This window comes from Pollicipes pollicipes, unplaced genomic scaffold, assembly GCF_011947565.3.
Source record: "Pollicipes pollicipes isolate AB1234 unplaced genomic scaffold, Ppol_2.1 Scaffold_4002;HRSCAF=4701_pilon_pilon_pilon, whole genome shotgun sequence".
Taxonomy (NCBI): Eukaryota; Metazoa; Arthropoda; class Thecostraca; order Pollicipedomorpha; family Pollicipedidae; genus Pollicipes; species Pollicipes pollicipes.
Window position 1 is genome coordinate 36,659,758 of NW_023596420.1, and position 18,856 is coordinate 36,678,613.

Sequence of the window (18,856 nt, forward strand, 5' to 3'; positions counted from 1 at the left end):
CGCCTGGTCTATCTAGACTCTCTAGATCGTAAAGAACCACCCAGACAGGCGCGCAGAGTTAACAGCGTAGCGCCAAGCACAGCACCTTGTGTCACCAACATGCCACATGCCTTTCGCGCAGCCGAACGAGCGAACGTCCGGCTGCCGAGGTTTGAACCGGCACTTTTACGAAATGAATGAGATTAAAGTGGTTGTGTGAATGAATAAATAGCTGTTTGGCCATCGTCCTCGGCTGGTGTGTTAATATGTACGCTGACATACTAATTAGGCGGAGATAATAATCCGGAAAATTGCACCATTCGAAAGGTCTAAGCCTGTTCCGTGTTCGGTTTCAGGCAAGTTTTCACTACATGAAAAGATCTAGTTTTCCGTGTAGCTGGATCGAGGAAGTAAAAAAGGAATCATGTTGTGACGCTGCTAAAATAGGCCGCAGTGTGTACAGCCTGCGTTTTTTGCACTTTAATACACACGCTTGTGTCAGTTGTTGCTGAAAACTTAATGGTGGTACGATCAGTGGTTGCAAAGACCAAAAAGTGCACTAGCCGGGTCGGACCGCGGCACTGCAAATAAACCATGCCCGTTTAGTTGAGGTGCAGATTCGGTCGGTCTGCAGACCTGCTCGCAATAACCGATCGCAAATGCCGGTTGGCTAAAGCCCGCCGCAGCTCAACGGCTCACCGTTTCGTGATTCGTGTGACCGAAACAAATTTACTGACCTCTAATTTACTGACCTCTAATTTACTGACCTCTAATCGCGCTAGTGTCCTGACTAAAGTTTGTGTCTCCCGAACCTTGCGCTAGTCTTACGATGTTTCTTCTTTCAAACACTTTTTTTCTTTCACGATGCTTCTTTTTTCAACATTTTTCTCAACACCTATTGAGCGGGTGCGTTCCATAAGGTGGTGCCAGCGATCATATAGTCCGGTGTCTCTCCTGCTCAAAGATGGTCACATTTTGCAGATCTTCTTTTGCTTTCAGATTACGGCGTGGCCAGGCGCCAGGGACGTCGTCGTACCAGTAACAGAGGCAGTGTCACCGACGAGCCTACCTGATCGTCACCGTCTTGGAAGGCGACCGCGGTTCCGTTCGTGGCTGTAAGAACCGGATGGTGGTAGCAGTAGTGTGGCGAATGATGTCCCTGCCAACTTCGAACCCTGATCATCTCGTCTTCAGTAGAACACAAGCGCCAAACCACAAAAAAGCTGCAGAAGAACGTTTGTGATATTTGTAGAGCCTTGTGATGGTAAGTGTGTTGTAGTCGGTAATGAGTACACAAGATGCAAGGAGTGCGAGTCTCATTCCTTGTGAGAGCCCAAAACTTAAAAAAGGACACTGAAATTAGAAACGAGGTGGACACATGTCACATTCAGTAATCATCCTGGAGTGACAACCATATGACTTGCAATCACTATGTTAGGAAGGCATGGGTCACATTGCTATGCGTAGAGCTTTGCGTTGCCTTTGAATGATTCTTTATAATCTGCGTAGCCCTTGTAAACAAGTCTCCTGCAGTGTCGTGGTTCATCGCCTGTTTTCTTAAGTTTCGATTTAATGCGTACCGGATGTTCGCATGAATCAAATGGATCTCATGACAGGCTGTCTCGGACTGCTGCCTCACCGTGCCCCAGGATGGCTCGACTTCTAGTGCTACAAAAGCCAGAGCTTGTCGTTTTGTGATACGCTAGGAGCTTCGCCTCATTGCATGGTTGATGTGTAATGAAGCGGAGGAAACCGAGATGTGCTGTCGTGGCACGCTGCTTAGGACCAGTCGCGGTGGCCTTGGATGATACGACAACTAGTGATGCGCTATTCAGAGATTGCCGTTTGTGATACGCTGGCATCTTTGAGCCGTTAAACGGATGACATAGTTCAGCGTGTGGCACTAAGTGTCGCCAGTCCTTTATCATACACGGAGTCATACAGGCCTTGCATGAGAGATGAATGTGTTCGTGATTCTTCACTAGAGTGCATGTTAGTTGAAAGGTGGACGATTTCCCATGGAGAGATCATTCTGATACTTGTGCCGCAGCATATGCTACAGTATGGCCGTGCTCGTTATACCTGAGCGCACATGCACAGAGTTGCGTTGCTACTGCTCCACTAATATGCCGTCTTTGTTTTGGTTTCCATGACGACTGATGCGGCGCCGAAGCTTAAGGTCTCTCGTAAACATCGCAGCAGAATGTCTGCATGAAACTTATGCTAGCCAGGTTGATCCTTTCTGTAGCACGCAGGCACCGGTTACAGCGCCGTGTCTCAGGCTGACGATAACTAAAGTAATCCCACGATCCAGGCACATAGGCTGTGCCGAAATATGTTAAAAAGCCAAGGTCGAGATAACAGTTATCATTCTTCCAGCGTATGGTACAAAGGCGTAAAAATAAATTCATCACTATTTGTAACTGCCCGTTACGTTTGGAGTCACCTCGGCCATCGGGACACCAAGCTACCAGTAATTTGAACATTAGGCAAATCGTAGGGGCGAACTAAATCAGTCCCACCGACTCCCATGTCAATATCTATGGTAAAATAAAGCATCGGGTGAAATACTGACTTCACATTGTTGTGACTCGGGAACAAAACGTGTCCGTCGAAAATACAGTCCAGTTTGCAAAGCCGAGTCGGTCGAGGCGCATCACGACCATATTCGGTGAGAGGTTGTTTTATGTTAGAAAATCTCGTCGTCAGTTTTTAGGTGCGAACTTGCTTTCCCGGCCTATTTTTATGGACGCTGTTGTGTCAGATGTCCAACAACAATTTATGCAAAAATTAAGAAAATCATAGAGGCGGATGAAATCAATCCTTTTGGCTCCTATGTTAAACACTAGTGAAAATAAACCATGAGGTGAAAAACTGATTATACATCGCTGTAACTCAGCATCTAAAAATGCGGTTGAAAACAAGGCCGTGCTTTAGAATGACCTTGTCATGCCGAGCTGTTAAAGGCGCAATGCGACCATGTTTGGTAAGATTTGATTTTTGGTGAGATATCTCACCTTCAAGCCATGGATGAGAACCAGTTTTTCTGCTTCATGGGCACTTATGTGTCAAATATCCGGCTATAGCTAATCGAAAATCGGAGAAATCTTGGGGGGCCGACGAACTCAGCCATACTGACTCACATGCTAATCTCTGGGGGAGATAAAGCATACGATAATCTGATTTCACAGTATTGTAACTCCAGCAAGAGAAATGCAACTAGAAAATAAAGCTCAAACGTGGGATCAGTTTATCACGCCGAGCTATCTGAGGTGCCTGTATTAAATCATTTTTAAAGAATTTGCCCGGCCACGACCACCTCCGAAACAACGGTGGACTGCGGCAAACAGCAACGCCAGGGGACCTCACACTGCGCGCCCGAGCAGCACCAACTAGATGTCCTCTCACGACTCATACACCCAATGCAACCAGCAGCGAGTGGCTGGCGCTACCACACCCCATCCCTACGTGGTTTGCGTGCCTGCAAGGCGACGCACCGCCCCGGACCGTGACTCGCCACCTCAGCATGCGTGGTGACGCACCGCCCCAGAGCGAGACCCACCGCCACCATGACATACGACCATATTCGGTGAGATTTGACGCTTGGTGAGGTATCTCACCTTCAGTTTATGGGTGGGATCCTGTTTTCCCCGGCCTCAATTTCATGAGAACTGATGCGTTCAATATTCAGCTACGGTTTATCTGAGAATCAGGGAAATTGTGGGGCACACGAAATCAGTCCCATTGGCTTCCATGCTCATGGGCGTAGGAACAGGGGGGGGGGGGGGGCGGGGGACAGGGGCCATGGCCCCCTTACTTTTTAAGGTGGGGGCCAGCAGTGTTATCTGGCCCCCTGTTCAGATTAAGACTGTGTTTGGCTTACTTTAACGCTACGCTAAACATATATGCCTATTTGCCTAGTTCACCAGCCATGTTGCTCAAGATGCGTCATCTTTTTCGGTTGCTATTGGCCACCACTTAATGTTACATCCACAGGGCCGACACCGCGCGCCATATGGAGACTGCACCGCCGGGTATCGAGGCTGTTGTTGCTAGGACTTGCGAGCGCGCATGTTCAAACCACGTTACATGGTTTTTTTTATCAGTGATCAATTTTGACTGAATCTTGGACATTTTGAGACGAACATGGATTAGCTACGCCAGTACAAATTTGGGACCCCTATTTCATCTACATTCTACGTTCAGGGAGTCCCAATATCTCTGAAGAACACAAAAAAAACATGAAACCGGAGTCTGTGTGACGATTATTGGACCGCCTGCGGTGATCAGGGATGTTGTTGCGTCAGTGAGGGTTGCTGTGCTGATCCAGGGCCAACTGCGCGGGCCAGAAGGCCCCCCGTGTCAGGGAGGTCTTCTGAACAATGTGATATGATATTTTCCTTCTTCTGGCCTCCGGATGGACCAGGAGATCCTGCTGCCTGTCGCCAGAACGACAGCCAGAAGACGCTTCGCGATGGGGCGGAGTGGCCCTTCAGCCATTGACCGGAAACGGCAATGTACCCCTGGTGTTCTACTCAAGGGGCCCCTTGCTCGGATGGAAATAAGGGGTCTCATTATTGTTAAGTAGAGTTGGGCTTTCATTATTGTGGAGTGAAGTGGGTCAAAATGATCCTAACGAAAAAACAAGGTCATCCCATGCTTGCCTGAGACCATCCATTTTTTTTTTTAGAAAGGATTAGTGAAGCGAATAACATCAAAAAGTTTGAATATGCCCGTCCGCAGCCTCGAGAGTAAGGACATCGGTGACCTGGGCACCAGCGCCCGCAAAACCGAACGGCTTCGGCCATTGCAAGTGCCACCAGGCGGGTTCATGTCAATCTGTCTCCTGGGCAGATTAATAATTACAGAAACACGAAACATAGAGATTCTAATTTTACTCTTCCAGTTAAATCACCAGATACCAGCCGCACTGCGCGGTGCTTTAAGTGCCAATTCATTCTTACGATCAGTGTAAAAGTCGCACACGTGAAATATAAGCCCAAATGACCCCCTAAATGTAAGATTCGGTGTCATAAAGCGTTCCAAAATACTCCCTTCGGAAGCGTCAGCATTTTCGTCCACATGCTGGCCACAGCTCAATATTAGCTGCTGGGGCGACGCTGCGCGGCCTACGGAGACTGCAACGCCCGTAGTCGGGGTTTTGTTTTCAAGATTTTCGGGTACGCACGCTCAAGTTCACGTCACATTACTTGTATTACCAATCGTTTAATGTGTAAAAAAGTAATTATTTCGGAAGTGTCATCGTTATCGTCCACCGGTAGGCCAAGGCTACAAGTTAGCTGCTGGGCCAACGCTCCGTGGACTATAGAGACTGCAACGCCTGGTGTGGGGGTTTTTGCTGTTAAAATTTGAGGGAGCGCATGTCAAGAAGCGCGCGACATAAATTGCATCGCTAATCGATTCTAATTGAAAAGTGAACATTTCCAGACAAGCATGGCTTGGGCTGTTAATACACCTTGTTGACCACTAGATCTGTAATCAAATTTTTATCTTCAACATTTTGACCAGACATATCGATCTAATTTACCTTCGCGATGTTCTTAATGTCTGTAGAGCCCAAACAAAAAATTCTGATAAAGCTTCTGAATTCTACCGGTTTATAAAGTCGTCTTCGTTGAATGATGGGCATTGAAATGTCCGTTGGGCCAATTCATACCTAAGGTAGGCGGCTTCCCGGAGGCTATTTATCTGCTGTGGTGTGGTGTGAGGGAAGATGGTTCGGAAAGAGATACTGTCGCAGGTACCCAACAAATGTTTCCCACACCAATAAGTAGTAATGCTGATACAGAAATATGCAACAAAGCAGCCATGCGATCAGTTCATAGTCGTGCCGGAGACAGCCGGGCCAGGGCAGTGGCCGCCGACGGCGAACGGGAGCAGGGCCCAGATAAGAAACATATGCGAGACGGGCCTTCGTCATGTGGCTTGGTTTTAAAAGAGAATCTCCAGTTTTACGGTTTTTTCACTTTGTTTTTGGCAATTTCAAGCTACCGAATTTGTTTCCGCCTAGAATACTGCAACAAGTTTTATCTTTTGAAAGGAAGCCGGTGAAATCAAGGTGCATGAAATATCTGTCGCTGTGTGATCCATCGATTTACTTCCGAAATTCTCACCAGCCTATGTCCAGCCCGCATTTTGGCATCTACCCTGTGGAGGCCGATGCCTCCTTAATGAGCCAAAATGCTTGCCCGCTAGTGGAATTTCGCCTCCCCAGAGACGAGAATGTTAAAACTGAAGAATAATCTTGGGAAGCTGGGTAGCCTTATTCGCCGAATGACAGAGATGCGTTGAATGGGCAAGATTGTGCACCAGTACGGAATAGCGTTAGATGTAAATTTGGCATAGTATAGCAGCCATGACATTTGAATAAAGAGCGATAAAAACCTTCATCCCTACCCCCACCCCTCCGGTAATCGGGTTCGTTTTCCAGAAAAAGTTCCTGAAGTACACCCTGAGCTTGCCGCCCCCCCCCCCCCCCCACACGTTTTGAAACGTCCCTACGCCTATGGCGCCTGTCACGGCGCGACGGCTGTTCGCGCGCCCGAGGTCACCGATCGCCTGTGATCAGCAGCGCTGAGCTCAGCCGTCAGCAGCAGCGCCGTGCGCAGCCGCCAGCAGCGGAGAAAGTGAGGGGCACGGCGGTGGCCGGGCGGGTCAGGTCGGCCGGTCCTGGTCCGGCCGGGCGCGGAGCACAAAAAGTTCCTGAAGTACACCCTGAACTTGGTGTTTTTGAAGTTTTTGGAACGTTCCTACGCCTATGCTCATTGTTGTGTCTCCGAACTGTTAATTAACGTTAACGTGAGTTCAGTTTACAAAGTAGGAAATAGCAACCCCGCGGCACGGCGGCTCCGGGCCGACTGCCTCCCAACGCCCGGCAGCGGCGCCACTCGCGGTGCGCCCATGAACTACAACGACGATGTCGAGGCTACGATACAACACTCATGTTAATCTCAATAGAAGCATTGGTGAAATATTGAAATGAGATATTTAGATATTTATGTTTAGACATTTATATCATTATATTATTTAGATATCACAGAATGGGCATATTTAGTATGAACATGTCATGCCGACCCGTTTGATGTACAACACTACTATGCTCGGTGAGATTTGACATTTGGTGAGATATCTCACCTCGAGTTCAAAGGTGAGAACCAGTTTTCACCAGCCTATTGCAAATCAAAAACAAGGCCCAGATGTAGGATCAGCCTGTCAAGGCGAGTCGTGTCATGTACAACAAGAACACATCTGGGGAGATTTGATTTGCTGATTTTACTTGATGGTAACTCCGAGGTGGGATATTTCACCTGGATATAGGGGTCAGCACTTGTTTTCCACGGCTTATGCTTCATGGGAACTGAAATGATAGATGTTCAAGTACGGCTCATCTAAAAATCAGGGAAATCTTAGGGATCGACGAAATCAGTCCCATTGACGCCCATGTTAAGCTCTAGAGAAAATAAAGCATCAGGTATAAAGCTGATTTCACATCACTGTAACTAAGCAACCGAACATGCAAATAGTAAAACAAGGCCCATATTTAGACTCAGCACGTCAAGCCGATGCGTTTTATGTACAACACGACCACATTCGGTGAAATTTGACTTTCGGCGAGATTTCGCACATCGAGATTATGGGTGACATCTTGTTTTCCTGGGCTTATTTTTTATGGGATCTGATGTGTAAGATGTCCAGTCACAGTTTATCGGAAAATCAGGGAAATGTTAAGGGGCCGACGAAACCAGTCCCACTGGCTGCCATGCTAATGTCAATGGGAAATAAAGTGTTGGGTGAAAAACTGATCTCATGTTTTTGTAACTCTGCGACCAACAAAGCAAATAAAAGACGATATCTAGGTTTAGATCCAGCATATCAAGCCGAGTCGTTTGATGTGCAGCACGATCCTATTCGGTGAGATTTGACTTTGACGGTGAGATATCTCACCGTCGGCTTTTGGGTGGGAACCTGCTTTATCAGGCCTAATTTGCAAGGAGAGAGATGTTCCACATGACCAGCGCAAATGTATCTGAGAATTATTCGCCTGCATTGTCCGACCGTGGGCTCCATGTGGGCAGAGGTTTGGTTTGTCTAAAAATTGGCTTCACTGCAATTTTGCTGAGTTTTTGGGACTTTTCCGAGAAATGCCGTGACACCATGGACTAAATTGGACACAGCACATCATTTAACTTGTATGACTTGCTTGATTTGTTCAGTATTGACTTTTCGCATGTTAATTTGTGAAACTAGCTAAAGAAGCCAAAATTTTGTATCCCCGCGCATTGCGGCATATGGATGCGTTCAGTTCATATGGACCGTTAACATACCCCATTTTGAGCATTTTTGGAGGGGCCGCTTGTATGGGCCGACCGTGGGCTGAGCGTGGGCTGTCTCGACACACATCTGCGAGGCGGGTTCTCGGCGCGCATCAGCTGCAGGACGATGTCGAGTTGAGGCTCGTCGTCAGCGACGACAGAGAAGACAGCGGGCTGGAGGCGATCAATGGAGACGGCGTCGAGTTGGCCAGAAGCCGGGCGAACGTGAAACCAGTTGGCGACGCGTTGCACGGCAGCTAGTGGGGCTGTGCAGGGCGCAGAGAGCGGTCGTTTCACGCCATCTACGCGCACCCAGACATGTGTCTACCTGGCTATCTCGGGAGGCAGATGGGTCAGCTGCTCAGCGTGATGATGATCCTAGTATGTAACTGAGCCTCGCGAGCAAGCAAAGGGCCTCATTAACAAAACACTGGACTTTTTTATCAAACCATGTGCTACCTTATTCACGAGAGTGACCACATCATCCAGAACACATTTTTTTACTTCACTTCACCGCCTGAATCTGGTCGCGCTGCGTCGTCATATCTCAGCATGTGCCGCTTGCCGCTAAGCCTTCGGAAGTGTTTGAATGCTCTTTTCGTCCCTGTGTTCTACCACAACTGATAGTGGTAGATTTGAGGACGGACGGGTCACCGCATTAATGGGTTTGGTTTCAGAGCCGCCCGCCGCTAAAAAATGATTCCATGATTTACAGAACATAAATTTTTTTGTGCAATCGTTTTGAATGTTTCATCTAAGCTGCGTCAGTAGTAAATGTATTATGTGCCGGTAGTAATGCTTTTGTTGCTGTCAATGAGGCTTTACGACACATTTAACTGTTAAATACATCGCTAGCATCGCTGGCTTGTTGCCCTGGCAAGAAGGGCACCTACGATGCCCTTTTGTACACCCGATTTTCTGGGACCAGTCGCCATGCTGGTCAAGCAGGACAAACTCCTGCCGCCATCTACACACCCAGGCACCATGACCTAGGACCTAGAGGGTGGGTCTCACCAGCGTTGTTTCCGCGCGCGCCAGGAAAGCCTGAGAGCAGAAGCATAATATGTTTTAATTACACTTAGGTGTATTTCGCCTGTTTGGCCAATGCCCTGCAGGTGTCAACAGACGTTACTGTTAGAATTGGTGTTGTTGCATCTGCCAGTCCCATTCAAATACTGTGGTGGATATCACTGTTGCTGGGAAAGGTTTCAGAACTGAATGGCATGTTGGCTAGGCAGCACAAACGCGAATACTGTGTAAATCTTCTCTATTGCTGATACAGATAAGATTTTGTGTTCACCATCGGAAACACACTCACAAAATGAAACAGACCCCATCATTTACGACCATTTGCAGCTAAACCATAAAGGATTTACGGGAAAACGGGCAAAGAAATCACATTGACGTCCATAAGACACGAACACTAGATGTCTTACGCTTAATGGCTTATCCCCGCACTCTCACAAACTGTTACACATGCAGTCACCGAAGGACTCAACCCCACTCTGTTCCAATGGGGTGGGACTGAATCGCTGACCGCTTACAGCAGGTCATCGGACGGCGAAGATAATCACGGTTTCAGGCCCAGCCGCGCGTCAGCCGATTCGGAGCAGCACTAGAGAGCGGAGGCCACCTGGCGCTTCCGGGGCGCCCGCTTGTTTCTCGCTGCGCCCGCTAGATGGCACTCGCCCGAGCCCGCCGGAGCCGCGTTCCGGCCCTCCGCCCAGCCCAGGCTACCACCGCCCGGCCCACGTGCAGGCAGGACGCCGACACCCGGCGTCGATTCTACCTGCGCCGCAATGGTCACAGGGTGCGAAGTTCGTGCGCCTTGCCACCGGCGCTGGCCTTGCACCCGTGGTCTGAACATGGCCGTGACGTCACACCACGAACAGCCCCTCGCGACCCGAGTCCGGCCACGAAATGGTGCTGATGTGCCGGTGCCACTCTGGTGGCGCCGAATCGAAACGCGATCGCAATACCGCCCGGCAGGTGTCCCCACTGGAGAACGTTCTCTCGGCACTCAAGATCGCATGGCATCGCATCGGTCGCATTGAGCGCGACTCTCAGTTCATGACGCGCATGTCCTTCCCTTCAAGCCAGGGTCGGCAAAGTCTCTGGTGGTCGGTGGTGGTTAGAACGGAGCGCCGCCAAGGGCTCAAAACACTTCCTCGCTGCTTCGGTTTTGTCCGATCTCTTCGTCGAGACGGGTAATGTCGGTGGTGGCCTTGGCTTTCTGCTTCCAGCAACCCAGCTGGCTCAGCCGCTCCATCAGCTTCTGGCGCACTCTCTTGTCGCTCAGCACCACCGCTACAAAAATGAAGAAGCCCTGCAGCATGTTCAGGATATCGAAGAGGATCCTGTGGGAAGCATACATAGTTCAGTCAACCGGTGGCGTAGCTAATTACCATTTGATTCATGATGAATATTTAGTGAGCCACGATTCATCAACGGTTAGATCAGTATTGTGAAAATAGATCCTACCCAAACATTTTGATAAAAACTATTCTGGGAGGAGGGCCCACGCTAAGCAGGACTTGTGTGAGCTCTGACCTCACCATCAATCCTGCACTTCCAGGCAAACGACAGAAATTTGAGGCAAAAGATCAACGTGCCACAATCGCAATCCTCCATACGATCCGCCCCGCCCTCTGACCTCATCTGGTCTTAAGCAGGCGCTGCCAACGGCCGTAGGTCATCCCAGCCCGGGGTAAAGGCGAGCCCCGGAAGCGACTTGAACCTACCCACCCCGATACGGGGAGATTGGGAGACAGACGTTCTAACCGAGTGAACTGTTCGGGTCGATAAAAATACCAACAACGACACCCAAACTTTACGTGCTCTTCTTCCAAGCAGAATTTGTTCAATCAGCGCAAACGTTCAAAATCGCATCCCCGTTCATGGACAAAAAAGTTACAGTTATCTCTCACTTCGCGTGGCTGCAACGGACCTGGGCATCATGATCATCACGCCGGGCGATTTGGATATGCGTATCGTTTTCTTACCAGATCTCGGTACTATCGTTGATGAAGAACTGTAACACCTCGAACACCCAGGTAATACCCATGACGAAGAAGACCTTGAAGCACATCTTCAATCTGAAACAAATGACATTGAATTGCAGGCTTCTCGCCAGATGAAACAAAGGAGGCAAACTACACCCAATCGCCTCGTCATGTGGGTGCTGAATACCAGCAGGACGCCCTGTGTGGGACCTGTCCCAAGCGAGGAGCCTGGTCCCTTGTGAGGGATCCATCCTGCACGAGAGACCTCGTCCCTTATGAGGGACCTCTCCCGCAGGGGGAACCTCGTCCCTTGTGAGGGATCCATCCCACACGAGGGACCTGTCCCGCAGGAGGAACCTCGTCCCTTATGAGGGGTCCATCCCTCACGAAGGACCTCGTCCTTTGGGGTGCCGGTAGGGTAGTGGTTAACGCAGCTCGTGTGGGACGGCTCCCCCAGGGGACGAGGTCGTGTGTGTGTGTGTGTGTCATTGGGGCTTTACGACGCGCTCAGCTGCTGAGGCTATATGGCGTCGCCCGCCTCTCACCTTGGCAGGGAGGGCGGGCACCGCCTCCCTTGTGAGGGATCCGTCCCGCACAAGGGACCTCGTCCCTTGTGCAAGACGATCAGGTAGATGATGCTAAAACCAAGCCAACAGAGCTGGACACCTTCGGCAACCCAGAACAATCGGCTGCCTCAACGCTTTCGAATGTCACCTTTTATGATGATTTAGGAGACGGGGGCCTAGTGATGCAGAATTTGTGCGCCATTTAACAAACACGATAGTCTAGAGACGGCCATGGGTCTGGTGTGGCTTAGTAGCTCCAAGGGCCGAAATAGACAAATTTCCCAGCATTTAGCTTATGGCGGTTGCACACAAAATGGTACGATAAATATTTGGGTTTGTTGTTGGTTCATTTAGCAGTGCTCCGCGCCTGTGACATGCCTACGGCACAAACTCTCTCTCACGTCAAGCTCATGGCATCCTGTAATCGAGATCTGCTTCAGGAAAGCGGCATTAGCCGTCTCATGACCAGCAACGAGGGAAGGTATTGGTGAGACAACTTGGGAATTCGTTGGTGAGCTGCGCCCGGGACGATCAGCCCCACCAGCGTCGACTTCAGCTCGTCTCCGCTGTTGGCTGAGATCTGGCACCAACCCTTGGAAACGTTCCGACACGAGCAAGTTCATGGCTTGCCCCAGACGGCGCACCAACTTCCACACACACATCGATCCCCCCCCCCCTTGACCAGTAACGTTGTCTGTATCCCCCTCGGTCAGAACGTTAGTAACATGTCGCTGCAGCGCCGAAATCTGATCCAGGTCCAGCAAATCTGAAAATCTGAATCTGGTCCAGATTTCAACGGATTAAAATCTGGACCAGATCTCAATCCCTGCTCATCAACTTGACCAAAAGTTAACAAAAAGTGAACACCAAGTGGAAAATGTTCTCATGGCTCGAGCCTGGTTTATTCGACCGGTCAGCGTCCCTCGAAAACAAAAAACCGAAACCCATTCCCTCTGGCACACGGTTGAGACGGCTGCAGGAAAACGATCGATACAATGGCTTTATTTGGTCGTTGCTTGAAGAGCCTACTATACTATGCTCAGGGGCAGTGTCACCGTCTGATGGTTGGGGGGAGGGGGGGGGGGGGAACTTATGCTCCCTCTCTCTATGCAACGCCATGGGCGTGATGTTATGCTTCCATATGATTGGAAAGCATCCAGCCCATCCCACTCCGGTACCGTCGACCCAGGGTTAGTGGCATTAGCTGACCTGCTCTTCCCCTTGTGCTCGCCGTCGTCATCCAGCTTCTGCGCTCCGTCCATATTCTTGTAGATGTTGATGGCGCTCATGACGAAGAGGACGACGTTCGCCACGATCAGCAGCGTCACGGGACCGAAGAAGTAGGCCAACTCCGCGTTCCGATCTGGCCGCGAGTAAGACAGCATATCGTGCTTACTCAAGACAGCGTCTCGTGTTCACTCAAGACAGCGTCTCGTGTTCACTCAAGACAGCATATCGTGTTCACTCAAGACAGCATATCGTGTTTACTTAAGACAGCGTCTCGTGTTCACTCAAGACAGCACATCGTGTTTACTTAAGACAACGTGTCATGTTTACTTAAGGCAGCGTCTCGCGTTTACTCAAGACAGCGTCTCGCGTTTACTCAAGACAGCGTCTCGCGTTTACTCGAGACAGCGTCACGTGTTTACTCAAAAAGAGTCAACAGTGTGCAGTAACATGGTCCTTAATGCGGTTCATGGGTCTGGAACGAACGAAGATAACCGGGAATGACGAACTGTAGCGTGCCATCAAACCGCACAGCCTCTTTCTGCTAGCGCGCCAGACCGGTTCACCAAGCCGACCCTCTTCGCCGGCAGACACGTCCTCTGACGCCTGCACGCTGTCCTCGAGATCCCCACGCCAACTCTGACATCCCCGTGGCGAGGCCCCTCCGCCGCGTCCGCCCGCGAAGCCGACGCGGCGGCTCGACCCGCCTTCGCACTCACTGCCGAACCAGCAGGAGGTGCTGGCGATGTGCGGCCGGATCAGGTACTCGGACGTGCTGGGGCTGAAGTCGACGATGACGGCGGCCAGAGTGAACAGCAGCGGCGCGCACCAGCCGAACACGCTCAGGTAGATAACCAGCGGCGCTCCTCCTCCAGCGTGCGGCCGCCCCAGCGCCTGTTGGCCGCACGTCGGCGTCTCATGACGCGCCACGGAGTGCGCACCAGGACAGGCGACGCCCTGCTCATGGCGCATATACCGCCTGTGGTGGACGGTGAGCTCACAAAGTCTCCCTCACTACTTGACTCGCTGATGGCGAAGAATAAAATCCGGCTGACCGGTATATGCTGGGCGTTTACGTGGCCAAATAGGTTAAATGAGGCTTATTCTAACTCCGTTGCATTGAGCACATCTCGGGAATTCCATGGCATATCACGCAATGGCAGCGAGCTCCCAGCACGCTTTGTCTTCCATGAAGCGGCCGTGCTGAACAGGCGCGTGTGACGCGGCAGTTCGCCGCGGGGTACCGCGGCAGGCCGGGCGTGCCGACACAAAGGTGTTGCATGCTTCTGTTGACATCCTGTGCCCGGCCGACACTGTTCACTCCATTGGTGAGCGTGTCTGGTAATCCCCATCTGCATGCTACTGCATGCGTTGCTGGCGCATTATGGACATCCTGCTTGACGCGGCGGCAGCGCAGGCAGGGGGGGGGGGGAGGGGCGCTCCGCTGCGTCGGGGAGGGGGGGGGGGGGGGCTGCGCCGGAGCACCGGCCGGACCGTGTTCGCCTCACCTGGTGGTGTAGTAGACTGTGAGCGACACAACGCTCAGCCAGAAGAATGAGGCCAGCATCCAGTAGTGCAGGAAACAGGCCTGAAACGAGCACCCACGTGCTGTCAGTGGCGCGGATCCGGACTGTTACACTCAGAGGCGGATCTAGCCTGGAGTATTTTTTGTTTGGGGGGGGGGGGGCAACCGTTCGTCGCCAGCTGGCTGGTGTGGGATCCGAGGTCTAGTGCATGGTGCCTCCAGCGAGTACATAGTAGGGACACCATTCAAGCACCGAAATGCTTTTGAATTTTCTTTATACGGTATGCATGTTTACAAAGCTCGTAGCCCTCATTTTGAGGTAGTATTTTGCTATTATGTGTTTGCTATTATGTAGGCTATTATTTTGAGGTACATCTTTTGAGGTCAGTGGACGAAACTTTTATGAAGTTCTGGGAATGTTTTTTTGGGGGGGGGCAAAACATACTCTCAGAGTTTTTTTGGGGGCCATGGCCCCGTGCTGCCCCCCCCCCCCCCCCCTCCCCCCCAGGATCTGCCTATGGTTACACCCCACCGTTGGAGCCAGCGACCAGGAATTTCCATGACGAGGAGCATATACATGCACATCCGGACCCTACCAAATACGTGATCCTTTGGGTCGAGATCCCCAGCGTGCTGGCCTACACCCGGTGATCGGTCCAGAGCTACGGGAGCCGCCCAACAAGCTACACTAATGATCTTGTGACGTCACGCCGTGGATGCCAGCCGGTTGGCAGTGACTTAATCAGCCATGGTCTCCCGTCTCACGCGCTAAATGAATGGAAGCCAAAGTCGCGCGCAATTTGGTGTAGAAGTGTGGTTACACAACTGATTTGTTATGCTGCAGGCAGGAGTATTCCACAAGCGCGCGAGTTGCTCAAAGACTTTACGAGGCCATGAAAACGGATTTTCGCCAGTTCACCTTGAAAGGCTTGGTAACTAGTTTTTCTGGTTCTGAAACATGAGTCTCACACACCAAAAAACCCGCGGCAGGTACGCTTTGTGCTTAAGACTCAAGAACGCTATGTTGCGGAGAGCATGGTGGTTAAATCAAAGTCGTACTTGATCTCTGTAGAGCAAAAATAGTGTGTTTATATAATTGTCTGGCTATGTCGTACAAGCATTGTCTGCATGTTCACAAGACTGCTTAAAGGGAGTCAACCTGGTGAGAAAAGGTGATCCGCGCATCTTGCGTTTGCCACCATTTTTGTGTCACGTGCGAAAACATGATAGCAATTTCGATTTACATGGCATCCCTGGCCACGAGTTTTTGCTTTACACTGTGATGTTTCTAGCAAAGTTTAGCGCATAATGGTTACCGTGTAATGGCCATGGTTTGGATCTCACGGAGTTGGAATACAATCCAGGACAAAAGTGAAGCGCCGCATGTTTTCCGGCCGGGATTTGCGTGGTTAAAAAATCGAGCACATCCGAGTCTCTCGTATTCTCTGAAACATATCGATGAGATTTAAGCGTCAGTGCGACAGGCGAAACCGTAGCGTTCTCACCACCGAACTCTTCGCTTTCCGCGCTGACGAGTTCAGCTGCAATTGTTGTGAGTGTTCCGGCAGGCAGCCCAAATTTCACCGTCATTTTCAGTTGACGTGTCAGCCCGTGACGGCACAACAGAGCGACATTCCCATCCTGTGATATGCGCCTCAGCATCTCCCAGCTATTAGCGAGTCATGATGTATGATGTTGAGAGGCCGCCGCAGTACAAGCTGATCCCCCTACCACTGCTGTACCATACTGTCGCAGTACAAGCTGATCCCCCTGCCACTGCTGTACATGCTGTAAGTCGACGGTGAAACGAGCCCTCACGAGGCGTTTGCTTTGAACAGCGCCTGTGTCGACCTCGCCAACGACCTTCCGGACGTAAAATCTCAGGGCTGAGGGTTTACTTCATGAAAACAGAGCGTTCGTTCAAGAGTGCCTACCTCTCCACTTGACCTACTTGAGCTGCGATGAGCGTGACAGGTCGCAACAAAAATGATAGCAAACAGGCTTAAAGCGTAAAATAAAGCATAAAACGTTCCAGTCTTTTCATTTTTCCTCGCTCGTTCACATGTGGAAGCAGTTTGAGACTCTATTTGTAAAAATACCATCTGTAACTGTCGGTACATTGCTTGTCTGAAGGAGCTTTGCATTGCATACTGCGACCCCGCTTACTGGAGCGCAAGCAAGCGTGCCTTAACGCGTGCCTTTTGCAGGAAGCGGCACAGTCAAACGTGGTTTGTTTGTGCATGTTCCGTGCTTCAGTAGCACTTTTTCTGCTGCACGTCCTTCGCCTCACATTCCATAGCCGAAACGATAGCCGTTTAAACGTCACAAGCGAAGTATATGTGAAACAGCCGCCAGGTCTAAAATTGCACTTATCTCGCTCACATACAGTTTAGAGTGGTTGGCTTACTACCAGCTATAGACTGTTTATAAACGGTGTTTCGCATTCATCGTCATGTTTTAACCTCATGACTTCAGCTGTAATTGGGTGACATCCGCCTGTCGCTAACCATAAGTGAATAAACAGGTTAACAAATAGACACCCTAAACTATAGCGCACGCCTTAACTACTTCTGCTATGCGCGCACTGCACTGCCAGCTTCAAGTGATGAAATTGCCTCCTCTTGAGCCTGTGACACCGAGCCTGTGACGCTGGCCCTGTCTGAGATCGGGCACCTTGCCTGAGTCCTCTGTGTGGAGTACAGCACCAGCTCGCCAGTGGACCAGCAACAGTCGCCTACCGAACCACGGGCCGGACGCAAGCAGTTTACTTACCACGTGCCGAACACGGATCCTTGGACCCGTCGAAAAGTGAAGCGCCCCCCAAAAACGCCTTGTCTAACAGATTCATCTCAGCAGGAGCACCCTTCCAAAAGTATGATGAGTTGGAAATTATCGGCGCATCGACGGCAAATGGTCATTGAGCGCCGCCCAAAAGTAACAACCTTTTCAAACATGAGCTGCTCACTAAATTCCACACCCCGTCCAACACCACATGCATATCGAACACAACCAACATATCTCGCACTTCATTGGATGCCGTGCACACATTCAGGGACATCAAAACACTTCCAGACCAGTCCTTCGAGCCTCTCGCCATGTCAAGACACCCACGAAAATTCCAGCCGGAGAGAGCCCTCCCCCCCCTCCCCCCTCACCCCCTCACCCCCACCCGTCGGCCACTCACCGAATCCGAGGCATGCTCCAGAGCCGAGCTGGTGGCTGGCCGCGTCACTATGATGAACATGAGGTATGCCATGAAGAGCGAGATGAGCGTGCAGATGATGGTACGTCCCTGCAGGTCCCCGCATCTCGGGCAGCAGGGCGTAAAGTGATGAGTCGTGAGCACGATGAACACCTCGCTGACGAGCATGGTGCCGGGTAGACCCAGGTCCTGATCATCTGCGAGACGGGACCCTCCTTCTTGGGGCCGGGCAGCTTGATGCTGTCCATGCAGACGACGGCGAAGTGCAGCCGGTCGGCGGCGCCGGCCACCTCCACGATGCACGACTCGTCCGACGGGACGGTGGTGTTGTAGAAGGGAAGTACAGGTCGCCGCTGGGCAGCGCCAGGAAGTCGTCCTCGCGCGGCGACTTGTCCGGCCGGTAGAGGAAGGCGCCGCAGCTGGGGTAGCCCATGAATGAGCGTGTACACGGTGCCGGGTCCGATGGTCATGCGGCTGCCGTTGCGGTGCGTCCAGGGCGGCAGCCACTCGGCGTCCGTCTGCCGCGTGTCGCACGTACCCGAGGTGGTGTTGAAGAGCGCCAGGTCGGGGCAGCAGTAGTGCACCACCAGGTCGCGACCGGGGTTGATCGGCGCGGCGAACCGCACGGCCAGCAGCAGCAGGCCGGCTGACAGCAGGCGGCGCTCCATCATGTTCGGACGAGCGTGCGGCGGCCTGCCGACAGAGGCGACGCGTCAGCGCGGGCCGCGCCCCCCGAACTGGGCGGAGGGAAGTCTACAGCCTGATGCAAACTGCACCACAGGCAGCTCGACATGTCCAAGCCTGGTGCTGAGCAACGCGGCAGTGGGCACAGCACAAACTGACGTTTTTAAATGGGTCAGCGTGAGTCAGCACTGAGGTGGATACGTCAGATGTGTTGGGTGTACACGTGTTGACGCGGGTAGCATGTGGGTTGATGGGGCTCATGCACATCTTGATGCTGTGCACGTCTTTCTAATTTCGCAGTTTCATCTTTGCCATTACACATTTTATGAAACCTTCAA

The 18,856-nt window shown here is 51.4% G+C and overlaps 1 protein-coding gene across 1 annotated transcript; it reads right to left on the bottom strand.

The window, feature by feature from the left end:
• Positions 1–10,082: 10,082 nt before the first annotated feature.
• LOC119094436 (uncharacterized) lies at positions 10,083–18,505 on the bottom strand. Its single transcript, XM_037217496.1, has 7 exons — positions 17,997–18,505; positions 17,810–17,940; positions 14,616–14,695; positions 13,827–14,001; positions 13,090–13,243; positions 11,315–11,407; positions 10,083–10,669 (listed from the first exon to the last, which is right to left on the bottom strand). Exons 1-7 carry the CDS (start codon positions 18,503–18,505, stop codon positions 10,468–10,470), a joined length of 1,344 nt encoding a protein of 447 aa, XP_037073391.1. The 3' UTR covers positions 10,083–10,467.
• Positions 18,506–18,856: the final 351 nt, after the last annotated feature.